We start from the raw sequence: 24,934 nt of genomic DNA, 5'->3' as shown, positions 1-24,934 counted from the left end.
TAATTTAAAATATGAAAAAAAAAATTGCGATTTCTATAAGGGTGCGTTTTTTAAAAAATAATCAGCGATTTTAAACCAAATCGCAACTATAGGGTGTTTGAGATTGCGATTTTAAAAATGCAAATTTTAAAATCGCAAAAAAATCTGCGATTTCCATAAGCTCATTAGAGGGTGCTTATTTGAAAAAAAGTGCGAATTTAAAACAAAATCACAATTTCTATTAAAAAGATATTTGGCGCAATAGTTACCTTTTTTAGAACGGGAATAAAAAAAAAATACCAAGAATACCCACCTAAAATATATTTAAACCCTTCTTTTCTCTTTTTTTTTTTTTTTTTTTCTTCATCCTCTCTGTCTTGTTCATCCTTATTGGTAATTTGGTCATGAAACCACAATTATATGCTAATGTTATCCAAACATTTAATTGATAAAAAGAAAATACTTTTTAGTATGTTTTACCAAACGCATGTGCGATTTTAAAAAGTAACGATTTTAAAAACGCAATTTTAAAAAATGCAATTTTTAAAATTGCACTTATTGAAATCGCACTCCCAAAAGTAGACTAGATGGTGCTTATTTGAAAAAGTGCAATTTAAACCAAAATCATAATTTTGGCATAACAAATATTTGATAAAAAAAAATATTTTTTAACATGTTTTACTAAACGCCTTTACTATTTTAAAAAGTAAAACTCAATTTTTAAATTCACACTTACTGAAACCGCAATCCCAAACAGACCCGTAGCATTGCTCTGGCATATAACATTATTAATTAGGCCAATAATTATATAAATCCATTCTCACACACCAACAATGTCAATACATATATACTCATGAAGCGCAAAAAGGGGTTATCCATTATCGTTATGATAAGTAGTACTGTTTATTTAGTTAAAAGAGATTCGATATTTCGTAGTTAATTAATTTGGAATTAAATTTTGTCTTTGACTCTTTGCTGCTCAAAAATGTTTACATAGGTGGCGGATCAAAATTAGAAATGATTCATTATGAGCCCTTAATAGTGAATCATAGTTCCAGGAAATTATATGATTGTGCAAAAACTTTGAATAGTCATAAGTTTATGCTCAGTGTTCATCAATGGTGAGAAGTTTTATTCACTTAAGGGCTTATTTAGTTCGCAAATTGAGTATTCCGTTAGGAAAAAGAATAGCTATTACCAGAAATAAATGAAAGTGAAATGAAATAGTTATTCATATTCTTTAGTTTGGTAACAATATATGTATTTTAATTGGAGTTAAACCAAAATTACCAAAAACCTCATCCTTCTTTAAAATAATAATAATAATAATAACAATAATAATAATAATAAATAAATAAAAACCTAGAATTGCAGGGGTGGCCCCGGCAACCCCATTCGGAATTTTTTTTTCTTTTTATTTTTTAATAGAAAACAAATTTTAGGGTTAAAATAATAAGAGGTTTTTTAGAAAATCTATTACAAATATTTCATAAGGAATAGTTATTCCACTCATTTTTTTTAGAGGAATGACTATTCCTATGTGTATGAGATTAGTTATTCCCTCTCAGAAATAGACCCCAATCAAACAAAAGAATGATTTTTTCATAAGAATAGCCATTCAATTCTACATGTCTAGTCCGCAAACCAAACGGGCCCTTAATGTATGTTTTTGAGATCTCTGTGGTGGAAAGTTGTGAAAAAAATATGTAATTAAATGGCTACATGAGCTACAAGGGATAAGCAACACTGTCTAGATCAATTTGAAATTTGCACGACGTCTAAAGATGGAGTGTTGCACATCATTTTTTGTTCATTTTTAATTTTATTTTTTTTACAAATCTACTGTTAACTCTATAGGACTCATATCTATCTCTTATACAAAAATAAACAAGAGATAGATAAAAAATAAAAACCAAATATTTCTCACAAAAGAGTAAAACTTGAGTCTAACTACAAAACAAATTTTTTCTTCAAATTCTTTAAATTTGGTCTATTGAATTGACTTTTATTTTTATAACCCATACATGTAATTTATTAATTCTATTAAAAGTACATGTAAACATTAGATACTCTAACAACATAGGTCAATTTAATATATTGGGCTTAATGCCAGCTCAGTTAAGAAGAAAACTTATTCTTAACTAGAATAAAATTTTATTTAAAAAAAAAAAAATGTAAAAAGAAAGTCATATTTTTTTGTTTCTCTTTTAATTTTTGAGTCCGTAGAAAGGAGGAATTAATTATTTACTATTTAGTACATTAGAAGAAAGGTCAGTCCATTTTCATATCCGGTGAAATCATACCACAATGACTTCTTTGACCTCCTCGCCAAACTTCAGTAAATTAGACCCGAATAACCGTGTAAAAATTCCCTAAGGTTACTTTTCAAAAACAAGAGGGACTACTTCACTTTGCAGTTCAGCTGTTTGAAAAATTTCCTCTTCAGAATTGCTAGTGTCAATATGGACAAAGCGGAGCTTGAGAGCTTTCTAAAGGTTCTACCTCCTGTAGACTTTTGCTGCGTCTACGGTTCAGCTCTTCATCCAAACAATCATGAAAAGGTTCTGCTTTGTTTTTGCCGTGTCAATATTATTCTTCTCAAATTCAAGATTTTTTTTTTCTTCTGTAATTTTATATTAATCAATGAATTTCTGTGGTTCTAGTCAACCATGGTAGATTACATTCTTGGTGTATCGGATCCTGAGCAATGGCATTCTCAGGTAAGTTCGAAATATGGATCATTTTTACTCATTCGCATGTAGAGAATAAAGATTGTTTCAATGTCTTAAAGAATTTGATTTTTCTGATTTTATACAACCCAGAATCTAAAAATGAACAAAAGGCACTATGCTTCATGGCTGGCGCACCTTGGCGGGGCGAGAATGGTATTGTTTCTCTCTCTTTCTCTATCACGTTGGGTTTTGTTCTCATTGTCTCTGATACTATATATTGGTTCATTGTGGTAGATTACTCAAATTGCTGATGAAATCGGTGTTGGAGTACACTTCAACCCTTTTGTTAGTTGGAATGACAAGGTATTGACCATTCAATCCTTAAAATCCCCTTAGCTGTGTCTCTGACTGTGTGGGCACCTGCTCTGTATGTTAGAATTTTATGGGCATTAACATTTTATCCTATGTCCCGGCATCTCATGCAATGTTCTCTGAGTGTCTTGTAATCGTCACATTTAAGCAAATGTAACAGATGTTCAAATATGGGATTGTTCGGATGCATGACTTGGTTCAAGACATACTGAATTGGGAGAGATTCTACTTGAGTGGTCGTTTACAAAAACCGGTATGTCCTTCCTATGGCTTTTAGAAATCATTTATTTTTATGTGTCTTCATTTCTTTGCCTGGAAATAATACAACAAACATCTATTTATGGCCAACAAGTCATCAACTTTCTAATTAATGTTTTTATTATGTTTCTGTATTTTGTATCCCTCTATTTTTTTCAATCCATCATTATATGTTATTTATGAGAGCGTGTTGCAAAATGTGATATAAATTCTTTCAAAAGAACCAAAAACAAATTGTAAAAGTTCAAATACTTGAAAATTCTTTCTCACTGATCATGCTTGTTCCTTTTCATAGTTAGTCATTTAATAATTTAGTTGTTTTTACTGGAAGCCCTTTCAAGTATGAGAGAAATCCTTTAATAAACTAGAATATTTATACCATAGTTTAAAATAATTTTGCTCGTTTAGAAGTGCTTGTTAATTTTACAATGTGCAGCCTCGTTTGAGATTCTAAAGTTTCTCGAGTAAGTCTTTGCTAAAGTTTAAATAGGCTTTCTCTAACTCAAAAAATCATCATAAGGACAGAAAACTAGTTTTTGCCCCTTTAAAAATCACAAATACTATTGTTCATAGTAGTTCTAAGAAAATGGAGGCTGACTACTGGTAAAGCATTTTGGACTAATAAGTAGATGGCAGATAATACATGTATGGTCCTGCCTGGGAAACACGTAATCTTGTAAAACAAGTTATGACTTGAAATTATAGTTCATGTGGGCTCAGATTAGCTGTTGAAGTTATTGATTGTACTGATTTGTCATAATGAGCCAGAAACAATCATGGTTTTGGTGTTTCATCTATTTGGTTAATATATTATAAGAAACCCATGTGAGTTTTTCTATAAGGAGGTTTTGAGAACAAGCCAAAATATTGGGAACATGTGGTTTTCTAGGCCTCCAACTTGAATTTTTTTTGAAATTCACTTCATTATGATTATTGGCAGCCACATTGAAGCCAAAATTGTATGTTCAATCACATCTGGTTGGCAATTGTTAATTTTTGACAGTAACAAGTGGGGAGGAGTTGATTATGCCTCCAAATCTTTTGAATATTCCTAAACCATATTTAAGTTTCACTTTAAATTTAAATGCTTGTATTATAAAGTCATTGATGAAAATCACTAAATATAGTCACGCTACTTGATATTGTCAAGTTATTTTACCATCTTATAAGAAAAGACAACCCGTCCGATAGCTAGAATAAGTAGCTGATATTATCCACATGCTTACTGCCATAACCACTCTGCGTTAGTTCCAACAGGGTACATTCCTGGCCACATGTTGATTGGGCTCAAAAATTGATGATAATGATGTTAAATTAGGTTTCATTTGTGGATTTAACAGATTTTTCATAGAAAACAAAAGAGAATAAAGCAAGCTAGCAAAATTTCATTTAGCTCAAAGTATATGAGCCAAAGTGTTCAAAACGTGTTAGGTTGCAGTTAATGTTGATATTGGAGGCAGGAAATTAAGTGAATATTTGAAGTGCCTTAGGCTTTCATGGAATGTGGGCAACACCAGAGGCTATTGAGTTTTTTCCTTTTGCTTGATTGCCCCATTAGGGGATCTTTTTATTTTTTTTCAACCACCCTCCTTTTCTTTCTCATCTTTCTTTTTTCTGATTTTGTTTTTGGTAGTTCGATAAATGTAGATATAGAAAAGTGAGTTACTGAATAGTTCTTTGTTGATGTTGTTTGGAGAAAAAAAAATCATTTTTGTGATACCCAACCATAATATGCTTCAATTGAGTAGCATCTGCATGTACAGAGTTCCATTTAGATTCTGCATAAAGTACATCAATACATGGTTGTTGACTAATTTAGCGTGTTATTTGATCATATTAATAGGGAGACTCTTTCTTATGCTGTTTACTAACTGTAATGTCCCAGCTTTTCGAACTCTGGTAGCATTGCCTGTCTCAAACTTCCTCTGCATTGCGTTTACCTGATGTTCCTAATCTATGATCACAAATCTCAAGGAAGTTTCAATTTCTTCTTACAGGTCCATATACTTGTGGATAATCTGGATCTAGAAAATGTAAACTCTTCTAATTTGAGGGCTGCAATCTCTGCTGCCCTCCTCCTTCTGCCACCAAAATTCACTGAGGTTTGCTTCGTTTTCAACCCTTGACCTCTCTTAGAACTACTAGAATTTGTTAAGTAATTATATATTCATGCAGGAAGATTTGTATGCCAAAATATGTAGCCTCTCATATATGGGTGATTTGCGTATGCTTTTTGCAGAGGACAAAAATAAGGTAATGGTTGACATAGCTTAAATAGATCTTCAGAGTGAAACTGCTTCTAGCCTTTCAGGCATTAACATCTTTATGCTTGCTTGCTACTTTGCATCTATTGGATCTGCTGGAATTATATGTTGCTCTGATTTGGCTGAGATTAATTAATAATTGGCCAACAAGATATGCTGATTTGGCTCTGATTTTAGTGAATAATTTTTTTGCTATGAGTTTATAAAACAAGATGTGCTTGTGGAAGACATTATACAGTTCTCACAAGTAGAACGGGAAGTTTCTTAAGTGCTAGTTCTTAACCTCCACTTCATTACTTGTTTTTCCATTGTAACTGCTTAGTGGATGTCTTACTATTTTTTTCAATGTCAATTTTCTATTTTTATATCAAAGACGTTAATACAAGTTACATCTGGTATGGCATTTCTGTGGCCCAATAGGAGACATTGTTTACCAACATTTCTTTTGTTCTTACAAAAGTTCAGTTGTTCATTAATATAATTTTCCCAGGTGAAGAAGATTGTACAAGGGCAATTTGATTTATTCCAGTCCAGGTATAAGTCATTTCTTGAAGAGTACGAGGCTAAAGAGTTGTTGAGACTCACGTCATATGGAAGTCGCCAAACAAATATTTCCCAGGTCTGCTTAGATCCTTAAGTTATCATTTTAAAGATGATTCAATATGCTATCTTCGATTTTTTAGGTTCTGTTCTAGAGAGACCTCAATGTTCTAACCTCATATCCTGCTTAATGAATCAAATATGTTTGGGGCCTTGAATCAAGTTATCATTTTAAAGATGATTCAAATATGCATTTTTACCTCTTAGAACAGGATTGTGGCTTATCCGTAGCTCGGCATCTTGTTAATACCCTTCCTCCAATGGTCAGAAGCCAAATGGGCATGAAGCTAGGAGAGAAGACAAAGCTGAGTGACTCTGGTATGAACTTCAACTTATCTTTGGCGGATTTATGGTAAAGAGTAGTTTTTGAAGACGCAAATAGATTCTATAGTTTTATCACTACACATCTACACTCATCCCAACTTTGTGCACTCAATTTTACTGGGAAAAAAATGATTTGGGTCATTCATTTTCAAACATCCATTTGGACATTGGATGACAAGCAGTGGTGTTACCATGTTACACTTAGTTAGACGATAGTTTCAATAATTATGCCAAAGTTGAGTTGATAATAACATCTTTCTGAACAACTGAAGGTCAAGTTATACATGAAGTTTTGATTGGCTCGAGAGATGAGGCTGCAAAATGCATGCAGAAGGTTCTGAGGCAAAAGGTCTTGGTTTCAAGTGCAAGGCAGGCTGTCTCTGGGCTACTAACCGCTGGTGGTGTAAATGCTGTTAGATATCTTGCTAACAAAATGTGCAAGGCTTGGAAATCCTTGAGATGAGACTTCACCTCTATTTTTTGAAAGAAAAAGAAAAAATTGTGTAACTCAGTTTTGAACCGGTACTAGTTCTGGCAGGCTAAACCTTTGAGTTACACTCTAAGCCTATTCCTTTGTTGCTGCCCCTTTGCAAACTTTATAATGGAGTTATGATGTTGTGGTCACCGTCAGCATGAGATTTCACCCCAACAACTCCAAATGGGCTTGCCTGGATGTGCTGATCAACTTGTTTGTCAAAAAAACAGTGTATTTGTTAAATAAAGAGTAATGTTATTCTTTACACTCTTTTACACCGGCTTATATGATATGTTTTAAGTGACTCATTATTATTATTTTTTTTTCCAAAAGTGACTCTTTTACGTCAATATGCCATGTAGCATTGAAATTAGAGGCTTGCATGGATGCAAAGATGGATATTTGTAAGCATACCAAACAAGGAACATATTCTTATTGTAGAAGCTTGATGACTTTTTGGATCTGCACTATTTTGAACTTGAATCTTTGAATTTTTTTTGGGAATTTCTTCCAATGGAAACATTATGTGGGGTCCGTGTTTACTTAACTGCAAGCATGTGGGAACATGAGGCAGATTTTTCTTGTGATGGATAAGGGTTGTGTATGTGGATGGTGGGATGGCAGCCCATAACACCACTACCCACCAGGGTGCCCATGTTAGCATTTTCCTTTGATTATTTCTTGCATAATTATGAACTTTTCTCTCACTCTTTTTTTTTTTTTTTTTTTTTTCTATTCATAATTATTAGCCATTAGAGGCTTTTGCTAGCTTCCTAATATTAATGATTCAGCTTGTGGCTTTCTCTTTGATTTTATAATTGAGTACATCGTACCAATGTTCAAGATTAGGCAACTTCAGTACTCCATGAGCAATCCCATAATTACTTTTGATGTGTTTCATATTTTTGAGAGGTGTTGATCTGCTTGCAGTATGGGATTTGGATCAGGTGCAAATCAATGAGCTGCTTGTATTACATGCTCATGTGAGAAGGCAAACAGCCAACTAGCTGTTCGAGCACTTGAGAAGGCAAACGAGCTTCTACCTGTTCGAACAAGTGCTTGGATAAGGTGCAATAATCTGCTCGTATTGCATGCATTATATATAGCTTTAAGTAATATGGGACTTAATTGCTATCAAAAGGTCAAAAGATTTGCAAAAAGACCTATTGGTACTTCAACAGCCCTGGGAAAGACACTCTGATACCTTAAATTACTTTACAACTTGAATATTTTGGGCTTGTTTGGGAAGACCACTCTTTCCAATTTTTCTCAACTTTTTTCAGTTGATTTGATACCCCTAACACTCAACTCAACTCAAAACTTTTCAACTTTATTCAAAAAATTTCAACTAAACTGATAAAAAACATTAAATAAAAATTTAAAATCAATAAAATTAAAAATATATATATATATATATATATATATATATATATAGGGGTGGTGGCCGAACCACCCTAAGGGGGTGGCTAAACCACCCCCAAGAGTCTCGAGGTGGCCAATCCACCCCCCAAAAGGTGAATCGACTACTCCTAAAATTAGTTGAGGGTGGTGCTACCACCCCCAGAATGGGTTTTGGGGGCGGATCGGATACCCTTGAAACAAGTTGAGGGTGGCGCGGCCACCCTCGATTGGGTTTCAGGAGTGGCTCATCCACCCTCGAAATTAGTTGGGCGCCACCCCCGTTTGGGTTTCAAGGGTGGTTGATCCACCCCCGAAATTGGTTGGGTGCCACCCCCATTCGGGTTTTGGGGGTGGCCAATCCACTCCCGAAACCAGTTGGAGGTGGTTTTAAGGGTGACCGATCAACCTTAGAAACCGGTAAATGGTGGCGCGGCCACACCAACTGGGTTTCGGGGGTAGCTTGGCCACCCCTGGGGTGGTTCAAAACCACCTCAATATATATATAATTTGATTTTATTATTAATATTATTATTATATTCTTCAAACAATCCAAACATAATCTCAACTCTTTTTTCTCATAATCTCAACTCCTTTTTCTCTTCGATATGTGCAATTTTGAGTTCAATAGAGTAAAATAGAAAATACATCAACTCTTTTGATAAAAAAAAAAAAAAAGAAGAAATTAGAATACAATCGTTGAAATCTTCAACGCACAAAGCAAGTTGCCTTTCTATATTAGTCCAATTACAGTTTTTTCCAGAAGATTCGGTATCTTGTTGTCTGCCGTGCCTGGTAGAAAACAAGATCCTATTTTATCAGGATTGTCGATTCCAGGTCAACCATTGTGCATGCCGCATGGGACTTGCAACCTCACCTTCATTATCAATTATTGAGGAAAATATATGAAAAATTCACAATTCCACACAAATAAAACCACGCTTGGTGAGATATGAAGGTCATATAACAGCACCAATATTCTTCCTATCTTTTTCATCGGTGTCTACATTGCCCGGATAATATTTGGTTAATTATATTAGAGGAGTATTTTTGTCTTTTCACTTTTTAAGGGACAAAAATACCCCTTTAATATAACTAACTGAATATTATCCAGTTCATTTCCAGTTCAAATGAGCTGGAGATGATCCTAATTCCTTTGGGTATTGGAAGAGAATACAAGGGAAAAACAAAAACATGGGTTCTGTGGGAGAATCGCAGAGAATACAAGGGAAAAACAATAACATGGTTTCTGTGGGAGAATCGCAGAGAACACAAGAGAAAAACAATAACACGGTTTCTGTGGGAGAATGGGGTGATAATGTCCAACCAAGAAACTATTGGAGATGTAGCAAACAAGATTTCTTCCCAGAAGAATCCTTCCAAAACTGGGGCACATATCGATTTGCGCTATCACAAATAGGGCTTCGGTTCAAAGATCGTCTCCTACGCAGATCAAATGATGCCGACGAGATTGGAGAACTTCGTAAACAGAGCGAGAACGATATGAAACGATGCCTGACATGGTGGGATCTCACCTAGTTTGGATTTGGCGCAGTCATTGGTGCTGGTATCTTTGTGCTGACGGGGCAAGAAGCGCATGATCATGCTGGACCAGCCATTGTCTTGTCCTATGCTGCTTCCGGTGTATCAGCAATGCTCTCTGTCTTCTGCTACACAGAATTTGCAATAGAAGTACCAGTTGCAGGAGGGTCATTTGCTTACTTAAGAATTGAATTAGGCGACTTTGCAGCTTTTATAGCAGCTGCAAACATACTTCTTGAGATGGTTGTTGGAATTGCAGCAGTTGCCAGAGCATGGACTTCTTACTTTACAAATCTACTGAACCGCCAACAAAACTCATTACGCATCCACACGAACCTTGCCGAAGGGTTTAATTTTCTGGACCCAATAGCCGTCACAGTCCTGGCAATTGCTGCTGCAATTGGAATGATAAGCACAAAGAAAACATCATACATAAACTGGATAGCATCTGCAATTAACACGATAGTAATTTTATTTGTGATAATTGTAGGATTTGCTCACGCTGACACATCAAATTTGAAACCGTTTATGCCTTATGGAACTAAAGGAATCTTTCAGGCTGCCTCTATTGTCTACTTTGCTTATGGTGGATTTGATAACGTTGCCACCATGGCTGAAGAAACCAAAAACCCATCAAGAGACATACCATTAGGATTGCTTGGATCAATGTCCATCACCACTGTGATATATTGCTTAATGGCACTTTCACTGGCCATGATGCAGAAGTATACAGAAATAGATAGGGATGCACCATATTCTGTAGCATTTCAGAGTGTGGGCATGAAATGGGCAAAGTACCTGGTAGCTCTTGGTGCCCTGAAGGGAATGACCACTGTTCTTCTGGTAGGATCACTAGGACAGGCACGATATACTACTCATATTGCACGAGCCCACATGATTCCACCATGGTTTGCTCTTGTCCATCCAAAGACAGGAACCCCCATAAATGCTACACTATTGATTACCATTTCAGGTGCCTGTATTGCTTTCTTCTCAAGCTTGGATGTCTTGGCAGGGCTGTTATCAGTGAGTACACTCTTTGTCTTTATGATGATAGCTGTCGCACTTCTTGTGAGGAGATACTATGTTACAGAAGTCACCCCGCAAATTCACCTTCTGAAATTAGTTATCTTCTTGCTGATCATCATTGCCTCCTCAATGGCAACTGCAGCTTTCTGGGGACTAAATCCTGATGGTTGGCTTGGATACACTATCACGGTTCCTCTTTGGTTCTTGGGGACTGCAGGAATTGCAATGTTTCTGCCTCAACAGAGGACGCCAAAAGTTTGGGGGGTTCCACTTGTCCCTTGGCTTCCATCCTTGTCAATTGCAACAAATATATTTCTCATGGGATCTTTGGGTTCTCAGTCATTTGTTAGATTTGGAATCTGCACCATTGTAATGCTAATATACTATGTATTCTTTGGTCTCCATGCAACTTATGATATGGCTAACCAGCAAGAAAAGATGAAATCCCTGAATGATGATGACAAACCAGGGCCTTGAAATTACTGTAATTCTTTACCCTTCAGTCTGCCACGCCTTAATAAAATTTCCTTCTCACTTGTGTTTCATATTAGGATGCTCGAAGTGCCTGAAAATAGTGATAGGAAGTCCAGAAAGAAATATTCTCAATGTAAAAATGTATAAACATAGTATATCTACAGACTACATGGCACTGTACTGAAAGGAAGACACATTACTAATTTAATATTTAAATGAATGAAGTTAATTCTAGACATGAATATGGTGGTTTACTGATCAAATAAAGTTAATAATAGAGAGAGTGAATAACCAAATATCTACGCAGAAAAATCTGCTATGACCTACTCCACCAGATTTTAGCATCCTCGCAACATCTAGGACTTAGCAGACAAGCCAAGATGAGAATCCTATGGATACTTATTGTTGCCCCCATTTCAGCATAATGGCCTGAAACAATGTTTGGTCCAGTACTATAACTTCAACTATTTGTGCTAGGTCAGATGGAGATCTCGAACTACAGGGAAATGGCGGACAAGAAAACAACCTGTGGATAAGACCCTACCCTAGAACAAACAGCTGATGGAACTTCATAATATATTTTAAAGAAACTCAACACTAGTAGAGAGATGCATGCTGATTAGAATTGCATGGAGGATACTTATCAAGGGTCTGATGTGAAAATGTATTTATCAAATGAAGCCCTTTGGCAAACCCAATTGATCTGTTACTCTCATAAATCCTGAAATTAGAAATCACAAGTAACACTATTGCCTGATCAATACGGGAAGTAACAAATTAAAAGAAAAAGGTATCATATCCTTTTTTTCTGTACTTCGATACAGAGCTTTCTCCCTAACAATTAAAAGAGGCATTTAAGCTAGAATCTTGTAACAGATAACCATTAAAGTTGCAAGAGCAATCAAAATTATCCATTACGCATTAGCCACTAATTCTGGTTTGTTTAATTAAAAGACCAATAAAAACCAACATAACCAAGCAAGCAAAGGAGCAGACCAACTGTCAAAAGAAACTCTGAAATTTAAGGCTTTAGTTTCTATTATTATTTTGTGGCTCCTAAAGACCTTGCAGAAGAATTACATGGCACCTTGAATTTCAATCTCAAAATGAAGAAATCAAATAGGTTATCAGGATCATATAAAAGTAACTATAATAGCACTTTTACCAAATTAATTGCAATGATCTTGTTTCAGAGTTTAGAGAACACCCCATTTGGAGTCCTAAGCCAAAGGCTAACAAACCCAGCCCACTTGGCCTTGTACGAATGGCAGCAGTGTTTTATTAGGTATAGTATCTTATCTGAGTTCAGAATTTGGCTCCGTCTGAATTTTCTTAAGGTTATTTTTGGTTATTTTAAGTTTCAAGATTCTAATGCCGCAGATTTCATTTTATGAATAGGTGATGCCAATTCAGTTACTAGGCAAAATATGTGGCCTTCAGAATGGTTCACTAGTCAAATTCTCCTTGAATCTTATAGTTTCTACAATGTTACCTCAAGAAGGCTTGAATCTTCAATTTAGAAGTAAAGCACGGATGGTATATTCCATAGAGTTAGTGACTACAATTGTATCACCATTCTGTCATAAGATAAAACAAAAAGTACATGAACATAAAAACCTAAGATTCAAGCAAATCAATGACTATAATCTGTTCAACCCAAGATAAGACAAAACTTCTACACTTGTACCTGACTAGGATTACCTATTTTAGATGATTTAAGAACAATTATTGTCAGTTTCGTTCCAAGCACTGTACTATTTATTCGTCTGATCGTCTCTAGTAAAGCTGCACCAACATTGAATCAAGAAAGACTTCAGAAGATACACTTTCTTTTTGATGAATGTAATTCTACAGACATCCCTAAACCAAAAAAGAAATAAAACAGAAAAGAATTCCTACAGACATCACAGATGCCACACTCCTATATATATATATATACAAGGAGCAAGTATCCCATTTATATAAAAAACTTCTACAGTGCATGAGTACACATCAAATTTATCAACTAGCAAATGTTAATAATAAAACCCCATAGACTGAATCATTCTAGCATGTCAAATATTGGGTTCACCTACTTGTACACAGGTCTAGGCCCTCCAATTTGTTACAGCAAGTGACAGATTGTATCATATTATGTTGTATAACTATTCATGTACAAGTGAGAAATCAAATACCTAAATTTTATACTAGTATTATATAGGGTTGCAGTTTCATGGCTTTGAACATTTATATGAACACTCAAAAGTCTAGCTGTTTATGTTTGCTCTTCAAATACAAAAACCTTACGTTAGTAGACTCACAACTGAAAAAAAAAAAAGAAAAAAGCATTCAATAGCCTTCTTCATCTGAAATTTTGAACAAAAGATAGGATTCCCATATTAAAAAAAGGTTCCATCTATTTCAGAAGTTGAGACGTAAGTCCTAAATGTAAGAAGCCGAATAACTAAATCATTTTTTTAGGAAGCTATTATAAAAATTTTGGTAGAATTGATTACCAGCAAACAATAGGAACTATTACAGTTAACGTTTCTATGACAGGGTTTGGAGCTCATACATGATTTATCAGGAATTCTTATACCGTTATATCAACTCAATAATCCATAGTAGTAGCTGGCTCAACCTTCAGGCACCATCTCAAGGAGCTCAAAATAATAACATGATTCTCTTTTGAATATAATGTTTTTTTTGTATAAGTAATGTTGTATATATCAAAAAGCACAGAGGGGAGTCTTTTAAATATAATATTCTCGACTTAATAAATATGAAGCAACAACAGAAAATACCTTCTTTTAGAAAATAGATGAAGTGATATAGCAGTTAATTTTCAATGACTTTCTAGTGTTTTTATCAATTAAGAAATCCAAAATACATTTGGTGCAGATTCCTTTGCACTTTGTGACTTAAGATACGGCTTCAAAGCAAGTAGCATATTCTCATCCAAACTCATTCTCTAAACCCTTGGAAACCATTTTTCATAGCATGATTAGAGACAAACTAGTCCCCAGCTAAAATTCACTCTTGTTCTATAATTCTCCTTCTTGTTGAACAAAAGCACAGCCCACTTAATCACTAAGCTATTTCTTTGTTAGGGTGCATGTGTTGGAGAAAGCATTAAACTAATATTGTCCTTGCCTACTTTAAAGGGAAAAACATCTCATATCATTCATCAATATCAAGTTTATTAATTAACCAATTTGTTTTATGAGAGAAATTGATTCCAAACAGTCTTGGAAAGTAGCAGGTGTGTATATATGCATGTATCTATGTGAAGACTACTATCAATATACCTTCATTGGATTACTGCTAGTATCCTCTGATGTCTAGATATTACGACGCAGCGGTTCATATTTCATATCCTCCACAATTTCCAAATGGTTTGTGAAGTAAAGTCTTACAACAAGGAAAGTGGATTACGCAACTAAAATAAAAGCAAATGCAATTATGCAAATGATTAAAGATAACTACAAACATATGCAGCGTCATTCTTAAAGATAACTTCAAAATCATATTTTAGAAGTAGTTGTAGTCAACAGTCTAACTAAACTTTGAAGGGCAAGACAATAATAGGAAAAGAAAAAAAAAAGACTTACTTCAGACATCAGCAGTATAGGCTGCTCCAACACTTGTCAATGGCAGCTTGAATTTTCTTAGGTTTGCAAAGCTCTTGAACAACTCTTGCCCAAGTAGAGGCTTTAGGAGGCAGAAACTTTTGCAACATCACATCTACAATTCTGGTAGCACCTAAAATTCTATGCCGCTTAAACAGCCGGGCTGCAAGCTCGTCTAAAAACTCCCTCCCATCTTGAGGTGGGTGTACCTTTTCTCTTAAAGTTCTCAGAAAAATATTGCATGTAACTAAGTCAGGATCACAACCCTGATCCAGCATACTATTTAGAAGATCAATGGCATGGGAGATGTTACTCTGCTTGCACAAACCATTGAAAATTATGTTATAAGTGATCACATCTGGTTGCGATTCAGGCTCTTGACAAAGCATATCATTGAAAAGTTTCAAACCCTGCTCTACCAAGCCCGCATTGCAAAGCCCATGAATCATTGAACTGTAAGCCACAACATCAGGTTTAAATCCCTTGCCCAACATCTGCTTCCACATCATCAAGGCATCCCTAAGCTTCCCATCCTCACATAAGCCATGAATAAGTACACTGTAACAAACCTCATTATGGGTACAGTTATTCTCTGCCATCTCTTTCCACACAAGAATTGCTTTAAGGCTATCACCCGTTTGGAAAAACCCCTTCATTAAGGAGCTATAAGTGAAAGCATTGGGCATGCAACCCTCATTCATCATCTCAGAGAGAACTTCTTTTGCTTCATCCAGCTTTCCTTCTCGGCATAGACCATCTATAAGAGCACTATAAACAACAGTATTGGGTTTACATCCCCTTTCCGTCATCTCCTTCCACAATTTCATTGCCTCTTCAGTCTTTCCCTCCCTAAACAACCCACTAACAAGGGCTGAATAAACATACTCATTTGCACAATGCCCTCTCTCCTTCATAGAGATCAGCACATGAGCACCATCAACAGTTCTTCCTTGCTTGACAAGCCCATTGATGAGTGTTCCATATGTGACATCGTTAGGCACACATTTACTCGATACCATTCTATCCAATAGACTCACTGCCTTCTCCAACTTGCCCTTGAGGCACAAACCATGGATGAGGGTGTTATAAGTCACTTCATTAGGAACGCACCCTTTGAGAAACATATTATCAACGAGCTTTGCAGCACGTGCCAAGTCACCCTTCTTGCACATCGCGTTGATCAAAACGTTAAATGTTGCAGCATTCGGGAAACACCCCTCAATTTGCATCTCATCCAACAGTGAAACTGCCTCGTCAATCCTATTCTCCCTGCACAACCCGTCCATCAATGTACTAAACGTGAACACATCGGGAATGCATTTCCTAACCGGCATTTCTCTAAACATCTCAACTGCTCTATTAACCAATCCCAACTTACACAAAGCCTTTATAACCAAATTGAAAGTAAGCACATTGGGTGAAATATTCTCATTCCCACTACCCACAATATGCGAATGAAACTCTAATGCCCGAGAAAAACAACCTTCTTGTATAATAACATTAAGCACAGAGTTAAACGACCTCACAGTCCTCCTACATTGAAACTCACACACCATTCTATCAAACAATTCAACAGCTTTTTCGGGTAAATGAGCTTTCCCATAAGCTCTAAACATAACAACAAAACTTTTCTCAATAAACCTTCGGTTTTCGCGTTTCATTCGATCTAAAACCTTCTCTAACGACCGAAAATCACCAGAGTCGGCATAGTTCTCAATGAGTGAATAGAAAGTGGAATCACCCAACTTGTAAGAACCCAATTTGGGACTCGACTTGAAGATTTCATCAGGTATTGGGGGCTCAGTTTCACCATTATTTTCAGTTTCAGGGGCTTTGTTTGATGGAACGGTGAGAACTGAAAAGTGAAAGTGAGAGTGAGAGTGAAGCAGAGCAGGGAACTTACATGGGATTGAAGAGATGCCCAGCTTGAGGACTCTCCTGATAGAGTTGCAGAGGAGCTCTCTGCGAAATGTTGAGCATTTAGTCATGGGTATTATTGGATTGAAGCTATATTTGTATATATATCCGAGCTTGATTTAGGTGAAAAGAAACAATAATAGATGAAAATCGGAGATGGGTTTTGCGAGATTTTGGGAGAGCTCAACCTCTATAAGAAGAAAACAGAGGGAAATAATCGCTCACACAAAATTTCTTGCTGAGACCCTGCGAGTCAATTCATTCGATACATTTCTTTTTTACGAGCATTAGTTTTACCATTCCATTTTTTTAGCGTTGTTTTTACAACAGAGTTTTTAACGATGGGGTTGCAACTTGCAAGTACCAAAGTGCGTTAGGTAATTTTTAACAAATCTAAAATAAATTCAACACAAAATTAGAGGACTATAATTGAAGAGTTTGACTCGTATGATTAAATATGTTAGATTAGCATTGACATATATAGTCTTATATTCATATTTCGACATAACTTGTGACCCGTGAACTCAATGCACAGCATAATGACAGACAATATTTGACATGACCCGTGAACTTAATACGAACCCAATACAAAATTAAAGGGTTATGATTAGAATGTTTGACACGTATAATTAAATGAGTCGGATTAAAGTTAACTTACATAATCTTATACTCATACTCAATATGACCCGAATCCAACACGTAAACACGAATTTTCACCCTTAATTTATAGGAACAAGATTCTCTCCATTGCAAATGATCTAGATAATATCTAGCTAGTTATCCCTCTACTATAACTAATCGGATATTATGTAGTTGATTTAAAATAGAGAAGATCCTATTTCTTATTTATCCGGGTAATATTTCTGACAGGCCTCCTTTTTGAACTATTTCTGGCCAATTTCAAGTGGTTTCGGATATCACAAAAACACAATAACTAGTGTTACGTTCGTTGATGTCTTTAATCAGTAGCACTTCTTTTATTTCCATGCACATCAAACACAACGAGAGCACCAACAACTGTAATGATTACAAGGCGCTGAGAATGATGTATACACATATTTACAGAAAGGGAATTCCATATCGTGCCAACGACGACTTTCACTCTTCTAAACTTGAGAGAAATTTGGGGCAGGTTTTCATGAATGGGGCTAGCCATTGGGTTGGGCATACAAACAGATATAGGGGGTTCTTGGAGTATGGAAAGATGGCGATCCTGTTGTTTGATATGTGTGATGAGGAATTCCGAGTGATGAAGCTTCCGAATGTTCTAGCTAGTCTGCCATCGCGAGCCTATTCTCTTATAGTTTCTGATGGATTGCTCTCTTTGATACAAAATAACCCAATAGGAAATGACCCTTTGGTTGATTACCATTTGGGTCAGCAATATGATGGTTGTTGCATTTGGTCGATGAAAGAATATGGCGTAATAGTCTTGGACTAAACAATATACTACTGATTTAAGGGATTGGGAATGGTTGGGGGAGACATTGAGTTTTAGGAACAAAAACGAGATTCTAATTGTGACAAGTAGTAAAGAGATGTTCTTATATGATCTCAAGACCAATAGATTTGTTAGTCTTGAAATTAAAAAACTATATAATTTATTGCTTAGTATGAATACATGCATAGAAAGTCTAGTTTCACTCAATGAAGTAAATGTTGTGCGACACGAAACTTCTTCATGGGAAAGGATCCGGCTCACAAAAAGGGACTAAAAGGACTCGAAAAGACGCAAGCACCATGAAATATGAAGGAAATGTTCGACAATTGGCTCCCCTTAGACCCCTTGCTACTAGGTATGGTTAATCTTTTCTTATGAACTATGAGTTTGGTGAGAATGATAAAGTAGCAGTTCTTTTAGACAATTGTACAATTGATTTAAGGGTTGAAGCAGTTTTTCTGGCGTATGCCCGAGCAATTGTATTTTTTTTTTTTTTTTTTCCTAAAAATAAAAAAAAAAAAAAAAAAGAAGTGCAAGGGCTGATTGGCATTACACGTTAGCAAGGTTAGATAAAAATGTAGTTTCTAACATTACAAAATTATATATTAAAATATAGGACAAACAACATGACACCACACACTAGCAAGCTACCCATTTCTTATTCTGTAATGGTATGCTACACAGCAGGTCTTATCATCTATAAAACATTAGTAATAAAGGCAGATATTCTGTCTAGAAGACAGAAAAAGGTAGACATTCTAAAGCGTTCAAGCTGCTGCTTCATTAGCAGAGGAAACCTTTTTGAGGATATAAATAGGATCTCCCACTTTAAGGAACTCTCCCTTCCCTTGGGTACGAGAGTCCTTCCAGACTAAATTCTGACCAAAGTAGACCTGCAGAACCATTTAAAGTGTTATCTGTTAATCATTTGAACGGAGAGAATAAAATTGTTTGGTAGTTAAGGATTCAGGACTCACCTTTCCTTGCTGTTTCTGGGTCGGTCGCAAAACTTTGTCTGACCGGATTTTCTTAAGAGTGTCATTCAGCTCAGGGCCTGCAATTCCAGTTTCTTGGTTGATTGTAGGGACCTAAAATATACAGAAGCTCCTTGTAAAGATTGGAAGATATAACACAGTCAAAGAGCTGATATACACAGCTCTAATGGAAAGCCCATATGTAATAGACGAACAGCTGCAAATAATATATCAGGACCCAATGATAAGGATATGTACATGTAGAAATTTTAGGGTGGTCAGATATTGGAACTTATAATGAAATGTCAAAAGTTTTGCAAAACTAAATGAATTAGTTGATTTAAAGTGAGGATGGTATCCAGCAGAGGATCGATTTCATCGCCACTAAACATGTTCAACCTGTTCAACTCTGGTGCTGGAGAAGGCACTCATGCTTCACCTTTGAGCTCAACTGCAAGCTTTAAATTTTATCTTCAATAGTTAGTCATACCAAGTGGCTGATAACATTTTTCATTTCAAGCTACCTACCATAAAGTGAAGATATTTGTACGTCACATTGGTAAAATGAAAACACGCGCAACACATGTTGTTAGAGTATCAGCAGCTAAGCCAACAACTCATCTAATGCTCAGACAGGAAGTTCATGTAGCTGGCAATCTGTTCAACTCCAAAAAGAACACGAAGACTCGCGAACGCTCTGTTTCTACTGATATAGCAGTTGCTGCAGATCTTGATATCACGCAGGAGTTTTCAATAAGAAGATGAAGGGAATATTCAAATGCTCATTGACAAAGGATCAGTCTCAGCCGTTAGCTAGGGTAACAAAGTTATTATATCTGCTGTATTATTTATCTTTAGATTGAATTGTAATAGTTTCAGTTGTAACTAACTGCACATATACTCGAAGTTATCATTGTACAGTTTACTGTGTTTATATTGAATGCAACACAGCAGGAAAATTTATCCTGGCCAAATCAATTCTGCAAATACTTTCTTTCAACATAAATTCTCTTTATGGAAAATAATTTGACTTTCATTCGATAGGCAGAAAATGAAGAGAGATTGGTCTTACCTTACAGCGGGAGCATAGCTTGACACCCTGAAAAGTGAATTTGTTTATCTTGATCTCTGTCCACAAGTCTTCAGCAAATGGTTCACAACCATCAACCAGGATGCTGAAAAATGCAAGTAAAACATTTTCTAAGACCCATAAGTAGTGTTCATGAGAGAAATCCGTCAACATTTTGGTCATGTTTAGTTATTAGTGTTGGCTCTTATAGAAGGGATTGGTTCCAACACCAAACAGAGCAGAGTACATGGATGAAATAAATGGATAGAGGTCCCCATAAATCTTGTTATCCGAATTCCTAGTAATTCAGGTAGTAAATGTAAGAAAGCTAATATGGGGCCCACTTGCCCAAACAAATTTTGGGTTGTTCCCCCACCTTCGCAAGCAAGTGGGTTTCATATTAGTTCTTTCACATTTGTTTCCCAAATTGCTAGCAGTCCGAACACCAAATTGCTGGAGATCCATATTCAAAATAAAGAGATGATAAAAGAGTGGATACTTGGGTCTGAAACGGTTAGCTGATATGGGCTCCTTGAGAAGCTTATTTAGTCCATCCATTGATCCCTGTAAAAGATATGTTGATATCAACCTTTAAGATTCTGTCTAAAAGCCAGGAAAACTTGGCTTTCATTTCTCAATTGGACCAACCTGAGATAATAGCAAGTATGGATACATGTCATTGAACAAGATACTGTGTCCGGGAGCATACCCAGGTTCCACAGGCCTTGTCTCGGAAGCTGCATTAGAAAATGATAGAATCCATGATGAAAATAGAAGTAAATATAAGAAGTATAAATAAGAAAGGAAGAGTCATCCCAGATACCCAGAATGATTGGAAATCCTCTGTGGAGGCTTCCATGGCAAGAGTGTAAAGAAAAACATATAACAAAATAGAAGATGTAACAAAAAAAGGAAAACATGTAACTAATCATAGGGGAGTTGGGACACATCAATTGTTATTGAGTTTGGAAATATGTATTTACCCCTTTTTTTCTTCTTCCTGCTGATGGTATGTATGCATTTGTCTACCATGTGTACATGTGTGTGTGTCAGTGTGTGTGTGTGTGTGTGTTACAATGCCATAACATGGGCCTGCAAATGCCCATTCATCCTTCAATTCAAGAACTTTTTATTTTCAGTGCCCCCCATCCAAAATAATTTTGCTTTATCATTGGTAACCTGAATTAGTGGGCACAATGTCCTCCTCTTTTAAAATGTACAAAGATCAAGCCCTACCGCTATTAAAACGAACTAGCCGACTGGGCTTCCCAAGATAATTTGAAAACCATTGTGATGCTTCATCTCCTTCATCCAATGCAGAGCCCGACCATTCCCAGACTGAGACTCCATCTACTCTTTCTCGTGGTCTACTGAGAGAAACCTTTAGCACATTCATCCCAGGTGCTTTTAAGACTGAAAGACAAATAAGTGGTAAATTATAATGAAGAAGCAAAAAGATAGAGAAATTCAAATATTTTATGTGCAATGAAAGGAGAAAGATGTTGGACATATAAAATAATTGTTGAGAGAAATGTTATAAGGCCTAAGCCACCTTTCAACATAAAATCTAGAATATTGAGACCAACTAGCACAGACCATTAAAATCACTACTCCATAATCGACCTCGTCATACCTACTAGCATAGGCTATGAAATCATACTTCCTTTGATGAAAATTTCATGAAATATAAGGGAAAAATGACCATAGGATATGTGAGCTTAGTTACTGATGGTGATGGATGTATACCACCAGGTAAGAAAAGCTATTGAACATCATAATTTAGCACATGAATGAGCAATTAAGAATTTATCTTTTGATCACACATAAATTTTCCAGATCAAAAAGAAAGAATTAAGGTTTCATCTCAAAATCAGCTAGTAAACTCTATATAAACAGTCTGGCCAAGAATACACACACACACACACATATAGTTATCAGAGAAACATACATCAATTTGATAATTTAACAGTCGACAATGAATCTCTTCTGTTTTATTTATTTATTTATTATTTTCTTTTATGATAAAAATAAACACTCTCCTGTTGTGAAAAAAAAAAAAATCAATGTAGGGCTTAGCCTGGTACCTGAGATGAGGCAACCACCATAATTTCAAAGAATTTAGTTCAGAAGACAATATAAATGAAGAACAAAGAATTTACCCATGTATGAGCTTTTCGTAGGTTCCCAACCCTCTGAAAAGGCCTCATTTGGCAACTCCACCTCAACCAAAGCAAGCTTTGGTTCAACTCTCTGAGTATATGCCCTCCCTTTGCTATTTACAACTAGCCATTGCCGATCCCATCGAAATCCTGCAATATCAAGCACCAAAAAAAAATAAAAAGGCAATCAGGTCTAACTGAAAAAAGTTTTTTATTTTTTTGATGCGCAACTCTAAAGTAATTTTATAGAAGAGACATTGGCAGAGTCAAAGTGGCTTCTATAGTAGACTGCTGGTCACAACTTCTGCAGAAGTTGAAGGTCTGCTGGTGTTGTTGAGAATCTTTGGTTGTATAGATTTCTTTTGCTGGTGGATTTTGGTTTTTTTTTTTTTTTTTAAGAGTGTAATTGATATAGTTGCTTTATAGATACTGCTGTTTTGTGCAAGTAGTTATCTGGTAAAGGCCATTTTGGTTGTAAGAGTCTGTTTTTTGAGTCTGTAAGGTGTTGTATAGCTGAGTTATCAGGAGGCTTCTTGTTTCCTGGAGTTCTAGCTGATTTGCAAGAGTGTGTTGTTTTTTTGTTGGTTAATGAAAATTTCATTCATTCAGACTTTGAAATTTAAAGCACAAATCTGTCTAGTTTATATGCATATGATCTCAAACTGTTTATGAGTAAATCAATCATTGACAAGAAGTAGCCCTACACCATTCACTGTGAAAAAAAAGCCAAAAAAATATTGAATTCCATCTGACTCTTTTAAGATACGTGTATTAGCATTTGCATAAACCACATAAAAGATTAAGTCAACGAAAGGAATATAATGGATGATCCAAATTATATGCAAAACTTAGAAATTTCTTCAAGATATCGATAACAAAAAGATAATTGCATATACTTACATGCACTGCTTCTATTACTTCTATACATAATTTCTGCTTTCTAATTTTTAATTTTTAAAAAAAATTCTGAAGTTCCAAAATATTTGTTATGTTTTCCTCCGATCAATTGAACAATTATAAAAGCTCTCTGCAATCAAAAGGGTTCTGACCATGGAAAATTCAGCAAGTCAGTAATTCACATTACAAATTATAGATGATCAATCAAAATTTGCAATGGATCACTCAATTTCAAATTGAAAAAGAAAAAGCGCTAAACCCCAGAAGCTGATAAAGTGTAATACACACTAATTAATGTTCAGGGTGAGAATACTTCAAGAAAACAGAGAGAACAATCAAATGGGTCAAAGAAACAATATGGAAGAACTGCAAAAGGAATAAAAAAGAAAAATTTGAAGAAGTGGATCATGGTGATTTACCAGTGGGAGTGATGGGCGCTTGATGAACAGAAATTCCACGACATGACTTTATTGGGTATATGAAAATTGATGAGACTTTGGCTTCCATTCTCTCTGAGTACTGGGTGTTCTTGTGTGTGTTTGACTGATGATATATATTACACAGCCAAGTGCCAACAACTGCTTTGCACTTGGACGTTTTATATGGAGCGAGATATCCATACCAATCCACACGGCAAAAGGATTAAAAAAAGGGGAAAAAAACAAAAACAAAAAACAAAAAACAAAGAAGAATCCAAAAAGAGACACAAGTAAGCAAACGAAGAAACTTTTACAGGGTGAATTCTGTTCTTTTTTTAAAATGGGCAGGGGGGCGGCTACTTTCCAACGAAAAGCATATTTTCCTTGCCTTTTTCGTTTGCATGTGTTCATTTATTCTTTTAGATAAGCTTATCGGTCCAACCTCGACATTGGCAATTTGATTTTTCTTCAATCTTTATACGAATGTTGACCTTTCATTATCATAAAAGGAGAAAAGAATATCAATAGAACAAAAATCAAGTTTGAGTATAAAGTCCCTATATCAAATCATTAGATTTAACAGAAAGATTATATAAATGATGTTATTCATCAAAGAATCAATAAGTTTCGAATATCTTGGCAAGAAATTCATCATGAAGTTGCTAGTTTTTATCAAATTGCTATAACTTCAGAAGTCATAACTTTCCTATCGCAATTTCCATCACTAGATACCTCCTTTATTCTTGATCTATCAGTGGTTGAAGCTAAATATTCTTGTTCCTTACCTTCTCTTTTATGTAACCCATCAGCTAATGGACTTTGAACAAAAAAGAAAAAGAAAGAAAAAAAAGAAAGAATCAGGAAAGTGGGTTGTTAACAAAAAGCAGAGATGATATATGTGGAAGTTTTATGTAATGAAAATAGATCCCCTCCATGGACTAAGCCTTATAAAAAATTCAATTTAAACCGTAACGCTTTCAACATCGAACCGAGTCAAGTGCAAACCGAGTCGGATACAAACGACGCTCCACATTTATATACGTGAACCCCCTAGCCTCCTACG

At 35.6% G+C, this 24,934-nt stretch overlaps 3 protein-coding genes and 1 pseudogene across 6 annotated transcripts; 2 read left to right on the top strand and 2 right to left on the bottom strand.

Annotated features, from left to right (window-relative positions):
* Window positions 1–2,296: 2,296 nt before the first annotated feature.
* Window positions 2,297–7,252, top strand: LOC132171593 (translocator assembly/maintenance protein). Of its 2 annotated transcripts, XM_059582957.2 has the most exons (10): window positions 2,297–2,540; window positions 2,643–2,699; window positions 2,802–2,864; window positions 2,946–3,014; window positions 3,184–3,276; window positions 5,279–5,383; window positions 5,457–5,534; window positions 6,036–6,164; window positions 6,358–6,463; window positions 6,742–7,252. In XM_059582957.2, the coding sequence occupies exons 1-10, from the start codon at window positions 2,442–2,444 to the stop codon at window positions 6,930–6,932; spliced, it is 990 nt and encodes a 329-aa protein (XP_059438940.1). In that variant the 5' UTR covers window positions 2,297–2,441; the 3' UTR covers window positions 6,933–7,252. The 2 variants fall into 2 exon arrangements, with proteins under 2 accessions (XP_059438940.1, XP_059438941.1); XM_059582958.2 differs by lacking the exon at window positions 5,457–5,534.
* Window positions 7,253–9,273: 2,021 nt separating this feature from the next.
* On the bottom strand, window positions 9,274–17,143 carry EMB1025 (Pentatricopeptide repeat (PPR) superfamily protein). Of its 3 annotated transcripts, none has more exons than XR_015909058.1 (3): window positions 14,978–17,143; window positions 10,386–11,478; window positions 9,274–10,278 (listed from the first exon to the last, which is right to left on the bottom strand). XR_015909058.1 is itself a non-coding variant. In XM_059581129.2 (2 exons), exon 1 carries the CDS (start codon window positions 16,981–16,983, stop codon window positions 14,986–14,988), a length of 1,998 nt encoding a protein of 665 aa, XP_059437112.1. In that variant the 5' UTR covers window positions 16,984–17,143; the 3' UTR covers window positions 10,334–11,478; window positions 14,978–14,985. The 3 variants fall into 3 exon arrangements, 1 of the variants encoding a protein (XP_059437112.1); XR_015909059.1 differs by having other exon boundaries at window positions 10,683–11,478; XM_059581129.2 differs by lacking the exon at window positions 9,274–10,278 and having other exon boundaries at window positions 10,334–11,478.
* Window positions 9,996–11,390, top strand: LOC132170230 (cationic amino acid transporter 5 pseudogene; annotated as a pseudogene).
* A 1,753-nt stretch (window positions 17,144–18,896) lies between the features above and the next one.
* On the bottom strand, window positions 18,897–24,040 carry LOC132170235 (uncharacterized). Its single transcript, XM_059581132.2, has 8 exons — window positions 23,872–24,040; window positions 22,556–22,705; window positions 21,633–21,809; window positions 21,045–21,133; window positions 20,896–20,960; window positions 20,400–20,502; window positions 19,331–19,441; window positions 18,897–19,246 (listed from the first exon to the last, which is right to left on the bottom strand). The coding sequence occupies exons 1-8, from the start codon at window positions 23,957–23,959 to the stop codon at window positions 19,121–19,123; spliced, it is 909 nt and encodes a 302-aa protein (XP_059437115.2). The 5' UTR covers window positions 23,960–24,040; the 3' UTR covers window positions 18,897–19,120.
* Window positions 24,041–24,934: the final 894 nt, after the last annotated feature.

The sequence above is a fragment of the Corylus avellana genome, chromosome 1, assembly GCF_965113065.1.
Source record: "Corylus avellana chromosome 1, dhCorAvel1.hap1.2, whole genome shotgun sequence".
NCBI classification, from domain to species: domain Eukaryota; kingdom Viridiplantae; phylum Streptophyta; class Magnoliopsida; order Fagales; family Betulaceae; genus Corylus; species Corylus avellana.
This window is presented reverse-complemented; position numbering and strand designations above follow the sequence as displayed.